This window comes from Apodemus sylvaticus, chromosome 16 (genome assembly GCF_947179515.1).
Source record: "Apodemus sylvaticus chromosome 16, mApoSyl1.1, whole genome shotgun sequence".
NCBI lineage: Eukaryota > Metazoa > Chordata > Mammalia > Rodentia > Muridae > Apodemus > Apodemus sylvaticus.
The window spans coordinates 69,427,123-69,450,606 of NC_067487.1; the positions used below are offsets into that span (position 1 = coordinate 69,427,123).

General features: G+C 42.7%; 1 protein-coding gene across 1 annotated transcript in view; it reads right to left on the reverse strand.

Moving 5' to 3' along the window:
- The window catches only part of Acot12 (acyl-CoA thioesterase 12), a 42,203-nt gene extending 19,430 nt beyond the window's left edge, over positions 1–22,773 (reverse strand). Inside the window, exons 1-5 of the mRNA XM_052160008.1 lie at positions 22,644–22,773; positions 13,586–13,655; positions 6,735–6,795; positions 4,224–4,325; positions 734–869 (exon numbers count right to left, since the gene is read on the reverse strand). Coding sequence (XP_052015968.1) covers positions 734–869; positions 4,224–4,325; positions 6,735–6,795; positions 13,586–13,655; positions 22,644–22,773 — 499 coding nt within the window. The remainder of the gene's footprint in view (positions 1–733; positions 870–4,223; positions 4,326–6,734; positions 6,796–13,585; positions 13,656–22,643) is intronic.
- Between the last annotated feature and the right edge of the window lie 711 nt (positions 22,774–23,484).

The following is a 23,484-nucleotide window of genomic DNA, read 5'->3' on the forward strand; positions in this document are numbered from 1 at the left end:
TTTTTTGGCTTTGGTTTCTTTTTAATGGTTGTCTGGTCAGCCTTAGGGATAATCTCACAGTTCAGATATTTCACTGCTTAGAAAAATGCATTTGAAACACACCTTGGAACTGAGACCATCTTTGTAAAGAGACTCTTCTTAGCACTTTAATTTAATGATAAAGTCTCTGCTTCCAAAAGCATAACTAAGAGTGGCTATCACTCGTTATGAAGTCAGCAAATCATACCAGCGTGCAGGAATTGTGAAGAGCAGCATCAACATGAATATTCTTTTTTCCTTAAAGCCAACTTCTACTTCAACAATGACCATATCCAACATCCCAATCCACCTGGAATCACAATGAGGTTTACTGTGCTGGAAAGCAATGCCCGTTGACCCTGAGGGCCACGAAGACTAAACTAGATGCATCTTCTCCCCTACCCAGTGGGTCCCATGACCCTGCTGATGCCTCCTGGTCAGCATGAGGCCTCCAGACGTCTGACACTCTACACCGACTCTGAAGGAGGACACAGAAAAGAGAAAGGGAGGCAAAGGATGGTAATAGACCAGAATAGAATGGGAGGAAGGAAGAGGACAAAGGAGGAAGGTAGAGTGTCAGTGGAGTTGGAACCTCTGTGAGCCTCTCTAGTTCCCAGGAATGGCTCACTCCCTCTCCTGTCATGCACATGTGCTCTAGGAAAGTCCCCTTCCTGCATCACGGCCATAGGAAGCTGCAGTGTGTAGACCTACTCACCACTGAGCCTGCTGCTTTCCTTCATGATGCTGCTGAAGGTGCTCTCGTGCTGTAATCGGACTTTCCTTCTCTCCGAAGCCAGATCGTGCTCCGCTTGCTCTTCCTCCGTTTGAAGCAGGACAGGTTTTAAGTGAACCTAGAGGAAGAAAGTTTATCTTTAGTTTCGTCATTCACTGCTTCCTTAAATTACGGATGCCCGATGTGAATTTTGCAGGAGCAGATGCCATACGATATGGTTTTTGACTCAAGTAAATGGAGTGTTTATCTGTGATTCCATGAAACACTCTGGTGAAAACCTTTCTTCAAATGTTTTCAATTAAAAGGCCAAAATGGGCTTTGTTCTTTCTCATTTGAAAGCTGCACTTGTTTATTTTTCCTCATTTTATAACTTTTTTCAGTGGAATTACAGAATACAAAATTCTATAAAATATGAAATCAACAAATGAGGTGTGGATTATGTCGATGAATTTTTATTATAATTTTTCCTGTCTTTTGCAAAATTAAGACATCAAGTGAAGTGATAAAGGCATTCTAGAGAAAACTTATACCAAGAGATATTTCTAATATGGAGATTTCATCAAAACAGTGTCTAATAGGCAAACAAAGAATCAATATGTTATTGTAACACTTCAGTTGCCCTCCAGAAACTCCAGATGTAACAGAGTCCAGGCTCCAGTTCTATCAGAGATGCCCGTGTCCCGACTCTATGTGGAAAGATCTTGGCAGCTCCTGGATACCTCCAGTCTGAACTTGACCCTTTACCCAGATAAGGCTGAAAAATCTAGTGGCTCTGAATGTGCTGTTCAAAGTCCAAAGCTCCCTGCATTGCCTGCCTCCATTGTTGGCATGTCTAGCTTGACCTGACTGCCTGAGTTACCCATCTCAGTCGTCAGGAATGTGTACAAACGCAGTAACTCTACGTTGTCACAGTTTGGTTGCACAGTCAAGCTGAATATAGTAAGTGGCCTGGGAAATTTATATCTAGGCTCCCCTGAAATGAAGACCCTTGCATCTATCATGATGAGTCCTCATCCACAAAGCACATTATGTGTGCCTGAAAAGGAACTTGAGCAGGTGCTACCTGGAAGTCGAAGCCCTTTGAAGGTGGCTGGGCATTCCTTTTCCCTCTGTCTCATTTCCTTCCATACAATTCAGTCTTGTGAGTCCTTCTAACTCCTTGGCCTGTTTATCTTTTGAACCAAATCTTGTTAATCATTGCCAGGTTTATCCTGGGATGAACTCATTTTGAACAGAGATCATGCTATTTCTTGTGGTGCAGACCAAACCACAACCTTTCACATCTCTCTGCATGCTATGCTACCAAATGAGAAGGTACCAACTGGAAAATTAGCTTATCTGGGAAAGGTGTTTTGCAATTTATGTTGACTGAAGTAGTCAATTATAGTAGCACCATTATCTCTGCAGAGAAGGGACTGAGATGCCCCATCACGAGCCTATTTCTTTTGTTCCTAAATCCAAAATGAGAGATTTGAGGCTGAAGGGGGGAAAGGATGACCTTCTTCCAGGTAAAGCAGTGAATGGTGATGTATCATCCATTTGCTGTCAAGTATGGGATCTCTGTACCCAGTCCCATAGCACTGAAAAGTTTAAAGATTTTGAGATATTCACGAAGAAACTAAAGCAAGGCCTCTTTTATTGCTTAGATTTTCATGAACTTAATAGGTCCAATTTATGGCCCAGAAAGGTACCCTTTTTAGATAATTTCAGTAGCAGATGTGCATTTCTATTTGGACAGCAGTATCCTTGGGCAATGGGAACTTGATAGCGGTACATTTAATACGAGGCGTGCTGTACAGAGAGCACTCCAGGTGGCTTCTGTGGGGTCACCTGCCAGTCAGGGATGGTGATGCGCAAGTCAGGGATGCCTTGCTGTGCCATCGGCATATGTTTAGAGCAGCTTCAGAGCATGGTGAGTGACCAGCTTTGCTGGCCGCAGTGAAAGCCTGGCTTGTCCCAGCTGCGTGGGCATAGGAGGCACTCGGAGGAAGAGCTCAGACGCAAAGGACGCGTAAGCAGTAGACCTTGCCACTGGGAAGGGAGTAGGAGAAGCCGCTCTGCCTACTCTCTGACAATTCTTGAATGAAATACTCATATAATTTGAATTATTACATATTTTCAAATGTATTTATTTCCCCTAAATAGAAGAAATAAAAAGAAACCGTGGCATCCCAACTTGCGGTAGATCTGGACTCTGACTGGTTGGGAGCTGGGCAGTGTAAGAGGGTACAGTATTTCTTTGAACAGTGTTTTCAGCCTAAAGTTTATTTTTAAACTTCACTGACTCAGCAACTTTTATACTTTCATGAAGATCTACAAAAATGACTGGACCATGACTTTCAACTCCTGCCTGGATTTTTCCTGCTTTTTTTTTTTTAAAAAAAGTTCAGCTTAATTTTAAACTCCATAACCTAAAAAAGAGCTAACCAAGTAAGCAATATTTTTGAGAAGTTGACATGACTTCTGGATGATTTAAAACACTGTTTTTCCTCTTTCCTAAATTTGGTCCTTTTTTGTTTCTTTAAGGTACACCTCTCAAAGTTCACCTCACATCAGTCAGAATGGCTAAGACTAAAAACTCAGGAGACAGCAGGTGTTGGCGAGGATGTAGAGAAAGAGGTACACTCCTCCATTGCTGGTGGGATTGCAAGCTGGTACAACCACTCTGGAAATCAGTCTGGCAGTTCCTCAGAAAACTGGGCATGACACTTCCAGAGGACCCTGCTATAACACTCCCGGGCATATACCCAGAGGATTCTCTGGCATGCAATAAGGACACATGCTTCACTATGTTCATAGCGGCATTATTTATAATAGCCAGAAGATAGAAAGGACCCAGATGTCCCTCAATGGAGGAATGGATACAGAAAATGTGGTATATTTACACAATGGAATACTACTCAGCAATTAAAAGCAATGAATTCATGAAATTCTTAGGCAAATGGTTGGAACTGAAAAATATCATCCTAAGTGAGGTAACCTATTCACAAAAGAACACACATGGAATTCAGTCACTGATAAGTGGATATTAATTAGCCCAGAAACTCTGAATACCCAAGACACAATTCACATATCAAATCATTCCCAAGAAGAAGAAAGGAGAGGGCCTTGGTCCTGGAAAGGCTTGATGCAGCAATGTATGGTATTACCAGGACAAAGAAATGGGAGGGGTTGATTGGGGAATAGGTGGAGGGAAGAGGGCTTATGGGACTTATGGGGAGAGGGGAACCGGGAAAGGGGAAATCATTTGGAATGTAAACAAAGAATATAGAAAAGGTACTCCTCCCAAAAGATGCTCTTTAGTTCTATGATGTCAACACAAAATAATACCAATGAGTATCAGACCAATAAATATCAATGAGTTAAAAATCTTGAGCAAGTGAGTCTTACAGTAAGAAAAAAGTAATTCTGAAGCAGTTGTTCCTCTGTCCCTGGCTTATAAGAAGGGTGTCTGTTCACCTGGAAAATGTACCTTTTCTTTGCCAACTGGTTTAGCTACAAACGTAGAGAAAGCCACGCAGAGGAGCTTCTGGGCGCCAGTGAACTTGTCCTGGACTATGACCTTGATACTGATCTGCGGGAAGGAAAACAAACCATCAGCCAACCCGATAACGGATTCAGCAGCATCACACATGTCTCCAGGCTTGTCTTTGCTTTTAAATGACATAAGCATTTTAATTTATCTTTGTGACACTACTATCTCAGCGACAATCTGTACACTATGACAAATGAAACTCTTCTGACGCTAGGAATACACACAATTACCATGAAAAATATGTGGTATCTAGCTATTTAGAGTATGTTATATAAACTTATTACCCAGAGGAAATATTTATTAACTTTTAGGTTAATTATCTTCCAGATACACGTAGGTTATTACATACAATTACAATGAAAAATATGTGGGATCTAGCTATTTAGAGTATGTAATATAAACCTATTACCCAGAGGAAATATTTATTAACTTTTAGGTTAATTATCTTCCAGATACACATAGGTTATACTACATATACACAATGTAACATTACACCCACATGCATACACACATGTAATAGTGCACTGTGTTTTTTTAATGTGTATATGCACATCAATGTTTATATACGTCATAAATTTATCATGTTGCATTTGAAGGTCTACATTCTAATTCTTAACAAAAGTTTGTCTTGCTGCAATAAGCATTTAAAATCATATTAATGATGAATGCCTTCTCAAGAACAAGACAGCCTGCCAGAGAGAGGAACTGCCACAGTTTTTAACCTTTAGTCATTAGGTTTTATACCCCATGATAATGGGCACAGGATTGTCATGTTAGCCATAGCTTGGGTTCCTCGGTTTGTCTTCTTCTGAGGCAGTCAGCAAGTGACTGAAGCATTTTGTGAGAATGCTGAGTGGTGTCTCTCCCTTTGGATAAAGAGCCCTGAAGCTGGCTCTGCAGACTTGTACTCCACAGGAAAAAAAGTCTCAGGTTTGGTATAATAAACACTCTCCTCATATCTCATCCAGATAAGTCACACTATCTTCTAAGAATAATGGGCACGCCAGGGTATCTCAGTGCAGCACTGAGTAATGAGTGACAAAGTGCATTGCATCTCTCCATCCTCACCAGGAACACCATGTACAAAAGAAACAGTAGCCCATGTCTCACTTTAAGTCACTCAATTTAAAACAAGCATACATATGGCAAACCTACGTTAACTGGATAATAATGAACGAAATATAAACCAATTATTTCTCACTTCTGTAAATAGCCCTCACCCACATAGATTTTCATGTTATGGAAACAGACAAGGAAGAATAAAATAAGAGATCAAACAAGGAAAGCATAGCTACAACTCCGGAGCAGTAAAGTCCAGACACTATCAGCTACCAGGACAGTGGCCTGAGGTATGAGTGATGGACGAGTGCCAGACCCAGAGCTGGGCAAGTCACTGTGTTAGGAAAGAGCAGGTAAGACAGGAGTTATACTCCATGAGAAGAAGAAGAAAACTAGATAAGAATATAATATCGCCTTCTCATGCTGAAGGTAATTCCCAGATGACTATACCAGGAGGGAAACCCAATCCTGCTAAGGTGAAGAAGCAGAAATCAAACAGATTAAGGGATCTGAAACTTGTTGGGCAGAGTACCAGAAAAGAGACGTCTACGTAAAGAAAGAATTCTGGAGATATGCACTTAGTCTTCTTGGGTCTTTGGGTTGATTTCAATGTAAACATGCACAGCAGGAGTCTCACAAAGTTAGACCAGATTAACTTCCAGGAACCCGAGGTCGCATGAGGGAGTAAGAGGCAGCTAGTGTCAGCTCTCCACACCATGAGGAGTCTTCTGAATTCTCTCTAGGCAGACCTCACCAAACATCAGATATTCATAGAGCCCACAGAAGACTCCGACTTACAAGAGGTCTTTTGTTGACTAGTTCTCATTGCAAGGGGATTATCCAAACACAGAGTTTGGATAATAATATTACAAGAAGAAGTAGGAAATAGATCTATAGTTTTCTTTTTTTGTTTTTGTTTTTTGTTTTTTTTTAAATATTTATTTAATGTATGTAAGTACACTGTTGCTTTCTTCAGACACAGCAGAAGAGGGCACTGGATCTCATTACAGATGGTTGTGAGCCACCATGTGGCTGCTCAGAATTGAACTCAGTACCTCTGGAAGAGCAGTCAGTTCTCCTAACTGCTGAGCCATCTCTCCAGTCCCAGATCTATAGTTTTGAAAACACAACAAGAACGCCCTTCAGTCTTGCATGTGAACTTCATGTGTATCCTCCAGTAGCTGCTGTCACACTGAGCTTGAGTGACATGGCTGACTGGGAGAACTCAGCTCTTCAATATTCGATTGTGTGTCTGACTACAGATTGAAGGGCTTTCTGAAACTCAGGATCCTTATCAGATGTAAGCTTCACTCTAAGCATTGGCACTTCTCTGAAAGCAATGAAGACATGAGCCCCGACAGGCAGACCTAAGGAATGCGAACCACTCACCTCCATGCTTGTACTGAACGCCCTCGTCACTTTTGCTCTGATGGTAATAATTTGTCCAATTCTGTTTTCAAAAGGAAAGAAAGATCTCAGTGATCCTAGCACATCTCATTTTAGATTTAGAGATTTAGTAGACACATTTGGCATAAAGCAATTCCATCTTAATTTGTTAATAATACACATGTATCAAAATGTCAGGTTAAAGCTAATAGCAAAGGTAGACCTTCAGGACTGATGTTAGCCATTCAAGGCATGCTTATAAGGTTAACAGACTCCCTCTATTTAATCAGAAAAGAGCTCTTGCAAGGACAGTGTACAAGGTGTCCCTACTGGCAATAGATACTTTTTTGTGAGTAGCTGCTGTTCCCCATAGAAAATTCAAACAAGCACACAAGTAGACCTGTACCACTGATGTTTACTTTAAAACCTTAGTTAATAAGCAAACAGACCAGCAAACATACAGAAACAAACCAGGCCATCGGTCAGCCTTTTAGGTAGACATTGGTCCTCAGTGCTGCTCTTCAGTCCACCGACTTGACTGCTATTGTAACTCTGAAATCATTGAGGTCAAGTCTTTTGGACACTGATCCCTTCATCTTAGCAGAAGTTAAAAGCTGCCCAGTGTAAGCTCTCTTGCTGGCCTCACCCCACCTGACTCCATCTGAACCACTTTGTCACTGGTCTCTTCATACTCATATTTATGTGCTCTACCCAACACCATTGCCTTGTCTCCTTCCAGCCTGTGACCTCAGCTATTACGTCTCTCAGCCTTCAACATCTCTGCATTTCTGATTTTTATCTTTCAGGCAATGTAAGTATTTTAAGATTTCTTCCTCCTTCCAAAATCTTTTCTTTCCATTCTCAATTATCTGCATAGTTGACTTGCCTGGAAGAATCATGGGTCTTTCTAAGTTAATTGCTCACTGAGTTTTGACTAAAGGTGGCACTGAACTAAGGTAGAGTGAGTGAGTCAGGACTGTTGAGTTTGATGACTGAAGGTTTTCTCTGAGGCTCAGGTACAGATAAACACCAAGTCCAAAGGCATAGAAAAGAACAACTGAAAAGTCATTGGCAACAGAAACCTTTGTCATTAAATAAAGAGCTGTCCTCACTGTAGTCATACCAGTGACAAAATGAACACTTTATAGTACTGCGCATTCACCAGGCAGCGTGCCAAATGCTCTGAATCACAGCAATAACTCGGTGTGGTCAGCACAATGATTCCCATTTCATTCTCAACAGGAACTGGGCTTAAATGGTGCTATAGTCAACAACTGGCTGGGCCACAATTCAAATCCCACTCTTATCTGAGATTAAAGCCCTGGGAACATGGTCCTACTTGGGCTCCTAGAAGGGACAGCAATTAATTCTGCTTTAATCGCAGCAGAGAGACTTGTTTAGCTATATTAAGGGCAGTCTATGAGGTAAATCAGTTGGTTTTCCTAGAAGAGTGACCATATCTACTCAATGCCTTTGTGTACATATGGGCCCCTATATACGATCTCGTACTCTGTAACAATCCAGGCAGATAAACTAGAAGAAAGGAATCACATATGTACATAGGTATATATCTTTAAACTAGAAATTCCTGTGTTGAAAATCTGAACAAATCAGTATTGCAGTATACTTTTCTTAATGTTTAGCTGAATTTAAGCAATTTAAAAAGGGATTAAAGGTCATGCAAAAACCTTCACAGACAAGGCATAGGTAACAAATGAAATGCCTATGTATTTGCATTTTGACTAAACAGTTCTGTTTTTTGGCATCTATTCCCTAAATACAATAGCAAAAATACAAACATGCAGCACATAAATCCATATATTGAAGTATTATCTACAATAGCAAAGCAATTCAGCACTTATTGATGAAAACCATGCAAATAGGAATCTATACAATGAACGCCAAAGTACCTGTTAGAGTGATGACCAGTTGTGTGCATTGCTCTAGGGGGGTTTTATGAGCTGACTCTTGTATGAAAAAGGTGAAGAAAGTGGCATAATATATTGGATTTTATTTGTTAAAAATATGAATAAATGCTCACTTATATTTTAATGTAAAGGTAATTATCAGATATAAAGGTAATTATCAGGCTTAAGAGAGAAGAAGACACCTTGGATGTAATGAGATAGAAACTAAATTTACCAGAGTAAAATGTATTTTTGAGCATTTGAACCTACTGCTTGTAAATGTTTTAAACAAGAAACCAGATACACAGCAAAACTACAATGTAGTGTTAGATCATAGAAAGCAACTGAACTTGGTAGTTTAACTATCTGGGAGAGAGTTCTTTTGTGTAACTTCCAATGCAGTGATTGTGGCTATGTTATGCCATTTAAAGGAACCTTATGTGAGTATTTGCCTAATTATTTACAAATCATGACCAGAATTAGTTTTAGAATAATTCACATACGACAAAGGCCACAGAAGGTCTTGACACAAGTATATGTGAGCTGATTATTCTCACAGGTCAAAGGTGAGTTCTTGTGATGCAGCATACTGCTCTTTCTTATTTTATTTTCTGACTTGAATTTTTCATCCATACAAGCTGCTAAAGCAATTGTTATAGCTAAAGAAGTTCCATTTTATGCTAGGCATCCATCTTGGTACCCACCAGCCAATTAGCTCCGACTTCAGTCCTTGGCAGATAAGTTCCCAGTAACCTTGACTTCCCACCCAAAGCTGTAGAGTCTCACTTGTTAGGATATGACTGATTTTTTTCACTTCTATAACTTGCTTATGCAAAGTTATAGAATCCAAAGATTGTTTTGAGTTGCCTTAATCACTTAAGTTGGCAGAACAAAACAGTTTTTACTTGCTTGCATAGATATTGAAGTTCTTCATGTAGTTTTTTCCCTTTTAAAAGTTCTTCCCCATACTTCTCCACGGCAGTCTCAAATTTGGATCAGAGACTTGCTAGCAGATAATCGATATATCATTCTAATTATAATTAGATTGAGTTTATAGTCTTTTTTCGGGGGGGGGGTCATGAACTCCATAACATTTGGAGGCCCCAGCAAGATTCCTGGGAGACCCCAAGCTCAGTGGTATGGCTCCAAATTTGGAAACCAAAAGTAAGAATCACCAGCTAATGTGCTTCTGAAGTGCGGACTTATCAGTGAGTTGTTCTGCTCTGTTTTAGAGTCCAGATATTTGGAGAGACAAAAGGCAAAATCTTATGAGACCATAGACCTGGTCTATGGGGCAGAGGGATGCTCTACTTACTGTCCACGTCTTGGTGTCTTGGCGTATGAGTAAGTAAGTCTGAGTAGCTGTTTTTTTTTTTTCTTGGTTGTGTTTTACTGTCCTTTCTGTTGTTCTTTATTGTCTGTTGGGATTGTGTTTTTAAGATTTGCCCGCGGAGATAGGAATTGAACTGAGCATAGCTGAATTGCCCCTGAACTGCATGCTACCTTTTCAGCATTTTTGAAGGCACACTGCTCCTGGCTGTCTCTGTGCTAGCTCCTGCTTGGAGCTTTCTCCGGCTAGCTTGCTTCATCGCTGTCCTCTCGTTGGCTCACTGAAGCCTGCTGCTTAAGCCCTCCAGGTACATTGATCTTCTCTGTGCCTCCATTTGCAATTCTTTCCCCTTGCTCTGCTTCTGAAGAATGTCTTTCTTGATGTAACTGTCAGCTGGCTCCTTTCTCTAGCCATAGAGCTCTGGCTGGGAGCTAGGGTGGGTGATGCCGGCACCCTGGTGTGTAACCCTGGGAGGCACCATCAGGTCCTGTTCTACCTCCCACTGCTTCCTGTGCTGCTGGCCCCGCCTGCTCCCAGAAGTTCTTTTCTCCAAGTCTTCTTTGTAACTCTGCTTGCTCTGGTCTCTCCCACTGATCGCTGGATTCAGTTTTTCAGGGATTAGGTGTCTTTTGGGTATGATTAATATTAAAATATTGTTTTATGTGTTCTGCCTGATTAGAAGGCTGGCGCTGAGGTTAGGGTAAGGCCTCCCTCTTCCAACCCAAGCGTGGTTGTCTAAATTTCCTCCAAAATCTCTGTTCTAGGTCAGAAGGCCATCTGACTCTAGGACACAGAGAGAAAATAAAACAGATAGAAGACAAACTTTCTGTACTTTAAGAGTTGTAAACTTATTGAATACAGTTAAAAAACTGTAAAATAAAAATTTGTAAAAGGAAAAGGAAAACAACTGGATGCCAACGTTTTCTGAGTTCCTATAGATGTCTGGATTTTATAGTTTTCTGTTTAATGGCCTCTAGGTTACAGATACTTAAATTATTCTACAATTTAATGATATTATAAGATAAAGAATACTTATTAAGATTTTCAGGTTATCTGCCTTTATATGTAGACACATACACACTGCTTATAAAATCCGTCTAAAACTTCTCAATGATAACTCTAGATATGCTTGCTTAACATAATCTGGACTTGTTAGAGTTGATATTCCTTCAGCATAAGGAGATAACCAAGGTTATCGGACCTTCACCTAAGAATCCAGTTACTCCTACTAGCTGGTTGTACACAATTAGGTCCTAATTGTGTGAAGTCTCAAGGTTTTCTGGAGAGACTAGGGTATACAGCTGGAAGCTAAGAATAAGGGTGGGGTCCAGCTATGCAATGCCAAAAAGCTATTATAGAGCCCAGATATCTAACATCCACTTAGGAAAACTTTTCTTACAACAAGTGGTAAATTTATTTATTACTCTTATGTCTCCTGTTATTTCAAGTTTATATAAAGGGGTTTATATAACAGTTAGATAGTTAAATGTTAATTACAGATGTCTCACTCTTTGGTGTCTCCCTCCTGGCTTGGTTCTTGATTACAAAAATTGTTCCCTCATCCTAAGGGGGTATTAGATAGTATCCAGAGATATTAAAAACTGCTGCTAACATATAAACTTTCTTTTTCTCAGGATCTGTAAGGCTCTTGCAAGAGGATGTAAGCAGAAGAGTTCTATAAAATTCCAAGACCCCAAAAAATTAGCTTAAAACTTGTAACAAAAAGTTTATAATTAAAAATCTATACACAGGTAATTGTAATTTGCTATTGCATGCTTTTATATAACTTTAAATCAACTTTGATTATTACTTTTTAGACTCAGGAGACAACATCAGGTCCCAAGATAGTTTGGATTAGAATAAATATTTTTAAAAGGTGACTTTTGTCCTGAAATTTTAAAATAAAAAACAGCATATGTTTAATGAACAAAATATAGCTGATAAATAAAACTTATAAATTTCTAAGGTTTACTTAGATTAACAATAATTAAATTGAAGATTTTTGTTTAGCCTCTCTGTCTTTGATAACTTTGTTAAGCTTTAACTATTTGGATAAACTAGTCATACAAGAAATTTTAGTATTCTTTAATGGTATACTATAAAAAGATAAAAAATAAAATAAAATAAAATAAAATAAGGTTTTCAATCACTCTATGGACTATATTTATGGTTTTATAAAATTCCCAGTCTCTCTATGAGCTATAATTATGATTTAAAGTTTTATTTTGATATTAACAGAGCTTCGAGTCAAAAATTATAATTTTAAGGCTAAAATTCTGATCTTATTAAAGCTGCTAACTTCTTATAAACTATTAAGGATAATTATGACATATAACTTAATGTTCAGTCATCTTATAAATGATTAAATTCTTTAATGTGCTCAAAACTATGCTTGTAATCATACTAAGTACAAATGTAATTCATTTTCAGGGACAAGCTTTATTTAGCTTTCTATATATGTTTCAGGGTTAAGCCTAAATCAAGTAACTATAAACAAGCAAATTTGTATGGTTCATATATACTTAATAGATAATGGACTTCGAATTTGTGAGAGACCTGATGACTATGGCATTCAAGGTGTTTAATGGTAAAAAACTTACTATGAAAGACCCCAACTCCTTGTAGTGACCCCAAGGTCTTCAAAGGTGATGGGCACAGCAACTCTACCTGGATTGTGATAACTCTCACCACTGGGAAAAACTGCCCCAATGCCTCACCTGATGTGCCTCTAGGACCTGGCCCAAACTGTGGACAATCAGGACACTGGAGAGTTGATTGCTCCATTTTGTGTAGGCAAAGCAATGTCCGTTCCCCACGTTCTAGCTCCTCAGGAAAGCCTTTCAGGTCTTCTGAGCTACTCTCCCCAACAAAGCCATTGACACCGCAGGAGCCTGGTGGGTGACCCTCTAGGTAATGGGCACGGCTCTGTAATTTTAACTGATACATAGGCCATTTGGATCATACTTCCTGTTAAGATTTATCCTTCTCAGATCTCTGATGACAGTGTTGGCGAGGCAAGCTGTAGTTGTGTCAGTCAAGCAGCTACAGGCAGCCGGCTCTGCCCAAGGCTACAGCCACCTTGTCCGTTCATTTCATTGCTTTTTCTAGTGCTACTATGTCTCCTGCTGAGAAAGGCAGACAGGTCTGCTTTGCTAACAAGCTTCGTATTAAAGAATAAGCAGGTTTTAGGCATAACTCTTTACTGTTCTTTTTTGAAAAGAATGAGCAATCTCACATTTATTGTACCTTATTCATTTGGAGTCAATGACCTGATGAAAGTTTCCTTATAATCTAAGTTATTTACACACACCATGAGTGTTTGCACCCCAGCAGCAGAGACCAAGTAGGAGAAGGCCATAAGGACGAGATAGGAAGCCTGCCTGGCCTCACACTACAGTGCATTAGATACCGAGAGTTACTTAAGAGAACTGAGACCAAATTGTTCTTAGGACAATGACTACTTGTGGACATGAGGATTTTTTTTTTTTAACTGTTTCTTGTTTTCTAAGAAAGCACAGTCAGGTCATTGACTCCAGATGAATAAGGTGCAATAAACGTGACCTGCAAATCGACCCAGTAAATCCACTGGAAGGGAAGAGAACACCACCACCACTTACCTAGCTGTGTCCTCAAACCGAATGTCATCCATTGAGGCTGTGACACAGGAAATCCCAGCATGCTTTTCAGCTTAAAAACAAACAAACAAGCAAACAAAGTCAGGCCAAGGTAGGCTATGTTAGCAGCTCTGATTAAAAGGTTTAGCAAAAGGAAAAATAAGCACTTGGGAGCGGATTGGCTTTGGTCACTCTGCCCCTCTCATTAGGGCACCACACTGCCCACACACTCAGGATGACCCAGATTCATAAGCCGGCCTTGGCTCTGCAGGTTGTTTCTACTGTGTGATGATTACTGTACTTTCTCCTGAATCCTAATGTGGGAATCTCTAATTTGAATTTTAAAACCAATGCTCAGGAAATCTAGCAAGTATAAGTAACAATTTTGCAAATTTTTGATGACTCTGAATACTTTTATATTATTACTAAGTATTATCCTTCTTTTATTTTATAAAGATCAAAGCTATACCCACTGTCTCATATAGCTGGTAGCTGAGTATATTTAAATTACAGGTGACTGTGAACACGGAGACCCCCTCCCACATTCGAGGGACACTCCTGGGAATCTGAGGATGCACAGGAGAGGCAGGCGGGCCGTACTCATCATTTATTGTTATGAAGCTGGCACCGATTTGTCCGCATAACAACAATGTAGGTGAGAGGGCAAAGCAAGGGTGAAGAGGCCCTGGACATTTTCAGTGGTCTATATCTGTGCTTAATTTGTCCAGAATTGTTTTAATTATTGGTTTTGCTTAACATAAAAATACCAGAATGTATGCTATTTGGAACTGATTTGGATGTGAGTTTATGCCAGCTTTGTTTTTGAGAGGCATTTAAAGTCCAAACAAATTTTCATTGACTTTTTTTTTTTTTTTGAGACAAATTCTTAGACTAAGTAGCCAGGGACTCATTTTGTAGCCAAGGCTGGCCTCCAGCTCTAAATCCACTCCACCCTCACCCTCTCCCACCTCAGCCTCTCAGGCACTGGGCTTTTTAGGTGTGTATCATTTTGCTTGGTTCACTTCCTGTTAAAGAACTTTTAGCTTCATTCTTAAACTTGAAGGTTTCTCAGTTGAGACACATTATGAAGAAGTGACAAAGAATTAAACTAAATTCTTGTTCCCTGTGGAGAATGGATTATTAACTGATCATTTTTGGTATAGAAAGGCGAGAAATTAATTATTTTGGAATTCTATGTAGAAACAATGGGCACATAAGAGGCATGTCAGTTATAAGACAATTTAGCAAAAGACAAGGATTTGGAAGTATCAAACTCTAGTCATGTTCAGGGTGGATTTAGCTTGAGGCAAACATGATGTATGCTCAGGTGATTTTCTAGGCATTGAGTGGAAATCTTTCCAGTCTGCTCAGGGGTCCTTACAGATTCGTTCTCAGACCATATCCTTAAAGCCAACCTTTCTTCAGATTACTGAATGTTTTTTCAAAAACATGCTGTAAAATACTGATTTAAAAAAACAAAAGTACCTAATAAACACTCAGTTGGTGAAGGGACAGTCTATTGAGTTAAAACGTTCTTATTAATAAAGTATGATCATGTACACTAATCTGATTTGCCAATTTTAAATGACTGAAGTCATTAAAGTGTAGTAACCACTAAGATAAGAGTGTAGTGCTCTATCGCGCTTTCCAGGAGAACACTGTGCTTACAGAACACAGAGGTAGACCGCATGATGGACCATGGAGGAGTAGCAGCAGGTGGCAGGACGTTACAAAGCATGTCATTAGCCATGCACCAGGCCAGGCATGTCAGCCCCTGGTCGTGCACCAGGCCATGCAGGTCAGCCATTGGCCATGCACCAGGCTACGCATGTCAGCCACTGGCCGTGCACCAGGCCACGCATGTCAGCCACTGGCCATGCACCAGGCCACACATGTCAGCCACTGGCCATGCACCAGGCCATGCATGTCAGCCACTGGCCATGCACCAGGCCACGCATGTCAGCCACTGGCCATGCACCAGGCTACACATGTCAGTCACTGGCCATGCACCAGGCCATGCAGGTCAGCCATTGGCCGTGCACCAGGCCATGCAGGTCAGCCATTGGCCATGCACCAGGCCACGCATGTCAGGCACTGGCCGTGCACCAGGCCACGCATGTCAGGCACTGGCTGTGCATCAGGCCACGCACGACAGTCAGAGAAGGTTAGTAATATCATTGGTTCCACCCTTAAATGAGGAAATTTTATCTTAGAAAGATTCAAATGGTTGTTCTAGTAGTTTTTGACTACCAAAAAATAGGAGTTCTAGGAAAGGGTTGGGTAGAGGAGGCTAAGAATGCTCTGAACATGGTCCCAACAGCCATTCTTTGTACTCCACACTTGTAGGAACCAATAAAAAGGAAAAGACACTGCTCCGAGAGGCCAGCATTAGGTCCCTCACCCGTGGACAAGTCGATACGGCGCCCTTCATTTTACACGTGCGCCTGGCAATCGGATGAGCGCGCCTCATGTCTCCAACTGAGTCCACACCAACGAAACACATCTAGAGTTTGACACTTTCAAATCCATGTCCTTTTGCTGAACTATTTTATAACTGACAAGCCTCTTCTGGGCCTATTGCTCCCACATAGCGTTCCAAATGGCTCCTGTGTGCCTATTACATCCTTTGAGTCCCTTCTGGTGTGGGAAGTGGGCTCCACCGAAATGAATTCAAAAGGACCAGATTATCCTGGTTCTTAACATTTTGATTGACCTTCATACTTTCAAGGACAGTAGAAATACTTGGGATATTGCTGATGTCCTAGGAAGATGGAAGGGAGCACAGTAGCTGGTTATAGTCCATGTATTCATACCACGCTTATTGATAAGGTAGCACTAGTATCCATTCTTATCCTCAACTAATACTTATTGAACATCTGTGCTATGCCAGCATCCCTCCAGGGTGCTGGAAATTTGCCCACGACCCCAGTTTCCATGACGTGTAAAGGGAAAGCCAGAGATTGGTTACACAAATATACAATGACAAAATGAGTTACACGTTCTGAAGAAAACATAGAGTCTGTGACTCATGGAACAAGTGAAGGTCCTTGAGCCGAGATCTGAGCCTGAGTGAAATGATATGAGAGGGGAGAGTGTGCAGGAAGGCTGATGAGAAGGCAGAGCGGTGGTCACAGGGGGCCTGAGGGTGGCAGACAGGCAGAGCGGTGGTTACAGGGGTCCTGAGGATGGCAGACAGACAGAGCGGTGGTTACAGGGAGCCTGAGGGTGGCAGAAAGACAGAGCGGTGGTCACAGGGGGCCTGAGGGTGGCAGACAGACAGAGCGGTGGTTACAGGGGGCCTGGGGGTGGCAGACAGACAGAGCGGTGGTCACAGGGGGCCTGGGGGTGGCAGACAGACAGAGTGGTGGTCACAGGGGGCCTGGGGGCGGCAGACAGGCAGAGCGGTGGTCACAGGGGGCCTGGGGGTGGCAGACAGGCAGAGCCTGAGGGTGGCAGACAGACAGAGCGGTGGTACAGGGGGCCTGAGGGTGGCAGACAGGCAGAGCGGTGGTCACAGGGGGCCTGAGGGTGGCAGACAGACAGAGCGGTGGTACAGGGGGCCTGAGGGTGGCAGACAGGCAGAGCGGTGGTTACAGGGAGCCTGAGGGTGGCAGACAGACAGAGCAGTGGTTACAGGGGTCCTGAGGATGGCAGACAGGCAGAGCGGTGGTTACAGGGGTCCTGAGGATGGCAGACAGGCAGAGCAGTGGTTACAGGGGTCCTGAGGGTGGCAGACAGACAGAGCGGTGGTTACAGGGGTCCTGAGGGTGGCAGACAGACAGAGCGGTGGTCACAGGGGTCCTGAGGGTGGCAGACAGGCAGAGTGGTGGTCACAGGGGGCCTGGGGGTGGCAGACAGACAGAGCGGTGGTTACAGGGGGCCTGAGGGTGGCAGACAGACAGAGCGGTGGTTACAGGGGGCCTGAGGGTGGCAGACAGAGAGAGCGGTGGTACAGGAGGCCTGAGGGTGGCAGACAGACAGAGCCTGAGGGTGGCAGACAGACAGAGTAGTGGTTACAGGGGTCCTGAGGGTGGCAGACAGGCAGAGCGGTGGTTACAGGGGTCCTGAGGATGGCAGACAGGCAGAGCAGTGGTTACAGGAGGCCTGAGGATGGCAGACAGACAGAGCGGTGGTTACAGGGGGCCTGATGGGGCCTGGAAGCTCTTGCTTGTCATCTTTTCAGGACTGTTATTATCAGATATTATTTGCTGTCTTCTGACCTCTGCTGTGATCAATTAGCTGCAAACACTAATGTAGTTGGGCCAACCAGGTCTCTGCTGTTGCAGATGAGGTTGGTGGTAATTTTACTTATTGCTACACTGAGTACAGCCCTTCTGGCTTTTAAGACTTTGTTTTTAAACATATATGATTAAAATATTCCTAGGTATGATAATTTTTAAATTAATCTTGATTGGTGATCTATGGATTTTTGAATCTAATTGTATGATTTTCAGCATGTTTGGGGGGCATTTTTCCTTTGGGAGGCCTTATGCATATATAAAAACTTTCTTTTAATTTTTTTCATGACTGTATGCAACTTTGTGTACTTGTGTAGGTACTAGGGATTTAATTCTAACGCATGCTTGGTAGGCAAGTGTGCTATACAATTGCCTACCATAACCCCAATTTTGTTTGAAAGATCAGATACTTTACATTAATTTTTTTTACATTTGTTGAATTTCTCCCCAGCCATTTTTATTCAGTAGTTAAGGCTATACAATTTATTTGAAAATTTAGATGCTATATTTCTGTTATTGAGTTTCCATATAGTCCTCATAAAACACTTTCTATTTCATTTTTTGAGATTTATTGTTTCTTTCTAATCTTTAACATAATATTATCAATTTCCTTGAGTATAACTATAATAGCCACATTAAAGCCTTTGAAGTTTAATTCCAGCATCAATGTCATCTATAGATTAGTTCCCACTGATTATCTTTGAGAAACAAATTGTGTTTGCCAGCTTAATTGGATGTAAGGGTTTTCTATTAGATCTGTGCCATTGTTGGTTTGTTATTGAAACAGTGGGCTCTGATTGAAAAGTATTAGTTTTGCTTTTGTTGTTTTCTTTAAAGCCCAGGTGTTTTAGTTTACTAAATATAAACCATAAAGCCCTGTCACTTTAGAGATGGGCATGGCTCCTTCACGTTCTCTGATCTCTACATGGAAATTTGAAGTCTACCCTGTACATACAAAACTCAGAGTGTGCCAGCTATCAGCTTACGGATTAAAGCAAAGCTGTTTACTCCCTGTCTCTCTCCCTTCATATTTCAGTGGATGTGATTTCTTCAAACATTGTCCTTTGGGTGTTCAGATTGGCAAACCTGCATATTTCTAACACACACACACACCATCTCATAAAAACTAAACAAAGAAAAGAAAAGTTGGGTCACTACTGTTCTCCTCCTCTGAGTGTGACTTCCAGTGTTTCAAACCCTTTCATTCACCTCTTGGTTGCCTGAATTTACCTTTATTTGATGTTCTCTCCTGAGTTAATAGTTGTTATTGATGTGGCAAAGATTTCTGACAGGAAGTATTTGACCAGGTTAGAGGTAAAACTCTCTCAGCCTTCAGTAAAGAAACAAAGGGGATGGGGGAGGGGGCGATCTGGTCGTGACATCTGTCACCCCATTGATTGCCAGGGTTGATTCAGCTGATCTGGCTGGCTGCCTGGGTGCCTCACGGAGCCACACTGGGTGGAACAGAATGATCTTCCCCTGAACAGAGGAGGACCCATCTTCAGACAAGGGTACATGCGTAGCTGTGCTCCCTTGCTAGATCCTCCAAAGGAGCTTGCAAGTCCATTTTTTAAAGAAACAAAAAGCAAAGACAAAAAAGGTATCTGACATGATGAGGTCAGCGATTTCCAGCTGAACCTTAGCTGCACTATGGAGGTGAGACCAGAATACAGGGAAAAGATCTTGAGCATCACTCTGAAGCCCACGAGGCAGGATGGCGGGGACAGACACTAGGCAGTGGTGCTGAGTGGAGCTTCAGCATGGGGGCTGGACTGAAAAGCTAAGGTGGCGTTAGCAAATCCAAACATGAAAGGGTTATTTACTGAATGTGTAGAGCAGGAAGACATGGATAGTACGTCAAGGATGAGTCACGTGGCACTCGTTAAAAGTGAAGATTCAGAAAGATTCACCAACATCATGGAGAAGGAAGGGTGGTCTTGAGAGAGTTCAAACAAGCAGTGGGCATGGGTGTGGAGCATGCGCAGTGATGGTTTCAAGTCTGAGAGGACTGAGAGACTACCGGGTGGATCACAGCTGTGGGTGGGGCCTCATGCTAATGTGATCCGAGCTGTTCGATTCTTTTTTAAATATTGAGAAAGATGTTTTGGAACATCTTGGGGACACTTGCCATGGACTTATTTATGTTAGGAGATGCAAGAATACAGAGCACTGGCCAACAGAACTCTGGTTGAAACAATGCTAGAAACACCTGCTTTTGTGTTTCTCTTAAAATTCAACCAATCTTGCTTGAATAATGTCTCCTGATTATGTGTTGGCTCTTATTTCCACAGCGTTCAACGTGGTCATTATCTGTATTTCACAAGTGAACCTTATCATAAGGAGTCTTTAGCATTTGTAATAGTAACATTGTCAGTTATGAAATTACCAATGGCAATATAATTACTAAAGCATAGTATAATTGATTATCTATAGTCTTCCTATGATTTAAGTTCTCCAAAAGGTCAAATTAGAATCTCCTAATGCCAATTGTATTCAGTGCCTCTGAAATAGGTATCCCTTTCATCAGCAATGTCAATAATTTTTGTACTTCTTTCTTTTATTTACATATTTCTGATTTCTTGTAACATTGTTGTAACCCAATTCAATTCTTGTTAGAACCATTAAGATTGAAACCAAACCAGCAAATAAGATGAAAGAACTGTCGTTGAAAATGTAGCCAAATTTTACAGGTGACTAACAGGAGAGAGTTGACACTATATTGATGCAATAAGAAAAGTAGGGTCTGTGATGTTTTGAACTGTACTTGAGCTGCATGCAGTATGCGGAATGTGACTAGAACACATGACATGTAAAGTTCCTCCCAGATCTAAGTTTTTCATCTGAATACATTTTTGCCCAGAGCTAGAACCAGGCAGTGGAAATGGAGGCTCAGCACAAGGGTCAGGACTTCAGAGACTAGGGAACCTGGGGAAAATGGAGAAAGGACGTTGAAACTGAGGATCGAGATGGGGGACTGGGCCAAGAAGGAAGAACAGATACAAAGTTTCTTAGGAAGAAAATCTTGACACACACTAGTAAAAACCCAGAAGGCTGCCATGGCTGCTGTGAGACAGTCTGGAGAGGAGGCAGTTACCATGGAGACTATTTGTAAGGGGAATACAATGCTGTATTTATCCTTAGTGTCAAAGGCCTCTGATGGAACATCCTATAGCCAATCAGTCTAATGTCCTAAGCTAGGCTCAGAATCAACTGAGGGCCTATCTGGTCCTCAGAGAGAATGAGATTTCTACTACAAGAGCATCTGTGAAAAATGGGGAGACTTTGGTTTTTACCTCAAGGATGATGGGAAGATATAGAGAGGTCCTGAGTGGGAGTCAGTGATATGATTTATGTATGTAAAGTTCACTGTGTAGAGATAACGGATCCCAGGGAAGCCAGATAGCCCAGGGACACCAAAAGATTCTCTTCAGAAGGGCAGGTGGCAAGGCACGCTGTGTCCAAGGCTCTATCACTGGTCTAAAGATGAGAGAAGTCAGCGTGGGCATAGGACATTCACATACTGCTCAACCCAGGCTTTTAGTTAGAAAGCCATTTATATTATAACACAGTAGTTTTAAAAGCAGGGCTTTCTTTCATCTTTAATCACAAGTCAGTTAAAGTCAGATGATAAATCATAGCAATGCTGAGCCTCTGCCTTTTCTGGGGTGGCCACAGCACCCCACTACGGACTGGGAGGCTTGGACAACAGACATTTAGTTTCTCAGAGTTCTGAAGGCTGTCAGGCCCACCACCTGTCATGTCAGACTGGTGAAAACTCTCCTCCTGATTTGCAGACTGGCTCTTGCTGGTGCCTCACATCCTTCTAAGAGCTAAGATCGAGTCCCCTGGGATAAGGGTGGGTTCCTCTCATCTCTTTAACCCTGGTGATTGGCTTATACAGCACAGCCACACCAGGGAACTGTCACTTCCAAACTAGAAACTTCAGGGATGGCCTGGAGACATCATTCTATCCGTGTTAGATGATTTTGTGCCCCACCCCCACCCTCAGTGCTGGGATGGAAGTCACGCCGGCCTCATGCAAGCCAGGCAAGCCCTTCACTAGTGGATTATACCACTCGCCCTTCCTGCCGGCCTTACTCCCAGTCTTTCTCAGGAATATATCATCAAGTTTCCCCTGACTGCCTAACAGCTGATAGCAGTAAACTGAACACAGAAGGGAAGACTGCAAAGGAGCAATGTTTCACCAAGGAAGCTTTTAGATCATGAAAACCGTGAACTGTGACCAGTCGTGTAAGAAAATAATGTAGTTGTTTGTTAAGAAAATATAATAACGTGTATGTGTGCGTGTGCGAGTGTGCGTGAGTGTGTGCCTGCCTCTGAGACTAGAAAGTGAATCGGGGTTTCATGCTTGCAGTGTGAACACTTTTTCCAGCCTCAGCTCTATTTAGTCAATGAGCTCGATCTTTGAAATTTTGAATATGGTTAAGTACAGCTCTACGCAATCTATATAGCAAAGTCTTTGTGTGTGCGCTCGCGGCCGGGGGTGAGGGAGGGGTCTTCACTTTGTTTTGTGAGTTGAAAGGAGTCCAACCAAATAAATGCCCGAGAACCACTGGTCTGGGTCGCTGTCAGCAGCTATCTTAGCCATCATTCCCGTCCGCGCCTGCTCTCAGCTCTGGGAATCCTGCCCTTCGCTTTGCTTCCTTCCTTTTCCCACGCTCTCTCTGGCTTCCAGGCCAGCCTAGCTCATCCTCAGCTCCAGACACCCCAGTCCTTCAAGATCCCCGGACACTATCACCTCCCTGGCCACCAGCAGCAGCCCTCCCCGCCCGACGGTGCCCCCGCGTGGGCGGCGCACCTACCAGCCAGGCAGGCGGTGGTGTCCATCCACTTGAGCAGCTGTCCTGCGCTCAGCTCGCCGCGGGAGTCGGCGTGCGCCGGCTGGATGGCCTGGCTCATGAGCACCTCGCCGGGCGCCACCGTCGGTTCCATGGTCCCGGCTGAGAGAGCCTCAGACGCCAGCCGCAGGCCATCCCGATCCCCTGGGGCCCGCCCCGGCTCCAAAGGGCGCCGCCCGCGCCCGCTGCCAGGTACTTAGGAGGTGAGAGGTCAGGGTCCTACGAGTCACCCGAGTCACCCGGGGACTGTCGCGAGGAGGGCGAGGGAAGACGCCAGCCTCTCTCTGAGCAGAACAGGAGCGCTGCCCCAGCTCCAAAACGCACTGGGCGGAGACAGGTGTTTCTAGAATGCAGGGCAATGGTCATCATCTGAAGACCTTGGCAGAGGAGGGAGCCTTAGAAGGGATTGCATGCTCTCCGGAGAGGAGAGGGCAGAACCTTTGCTTGGGCTTCTGGGCTTTGTTGCTTTGGTTGGTTTAGCAGTTGGCCCTTTCCCCTTGCCAGACATTGCAAAACTTACTGCTCCGGCCTTTGTCAAATTCTACCTTCAGGTTCTTAGGACACTACAGCAGCTCCAAAGATCATTTTGTTAGGAAACTGATTCCACTGCCAAACAAACTGAAAAACAAACGTCCCGAGGAGCTGCAGGGTGTAGGTGCGTCAGAGGTTTTCTAGTGTCTCCCAGCGTTCACGGGAGACAAATCTAGGACAGTGTATGCGAACTGGAGGCCTACACTCAGCGCCAGCAGGTGCTGTGCTTTGTAGAGCGCCAGCCACTGGCTTTACAAAGCAGTTTTTCTGGTGG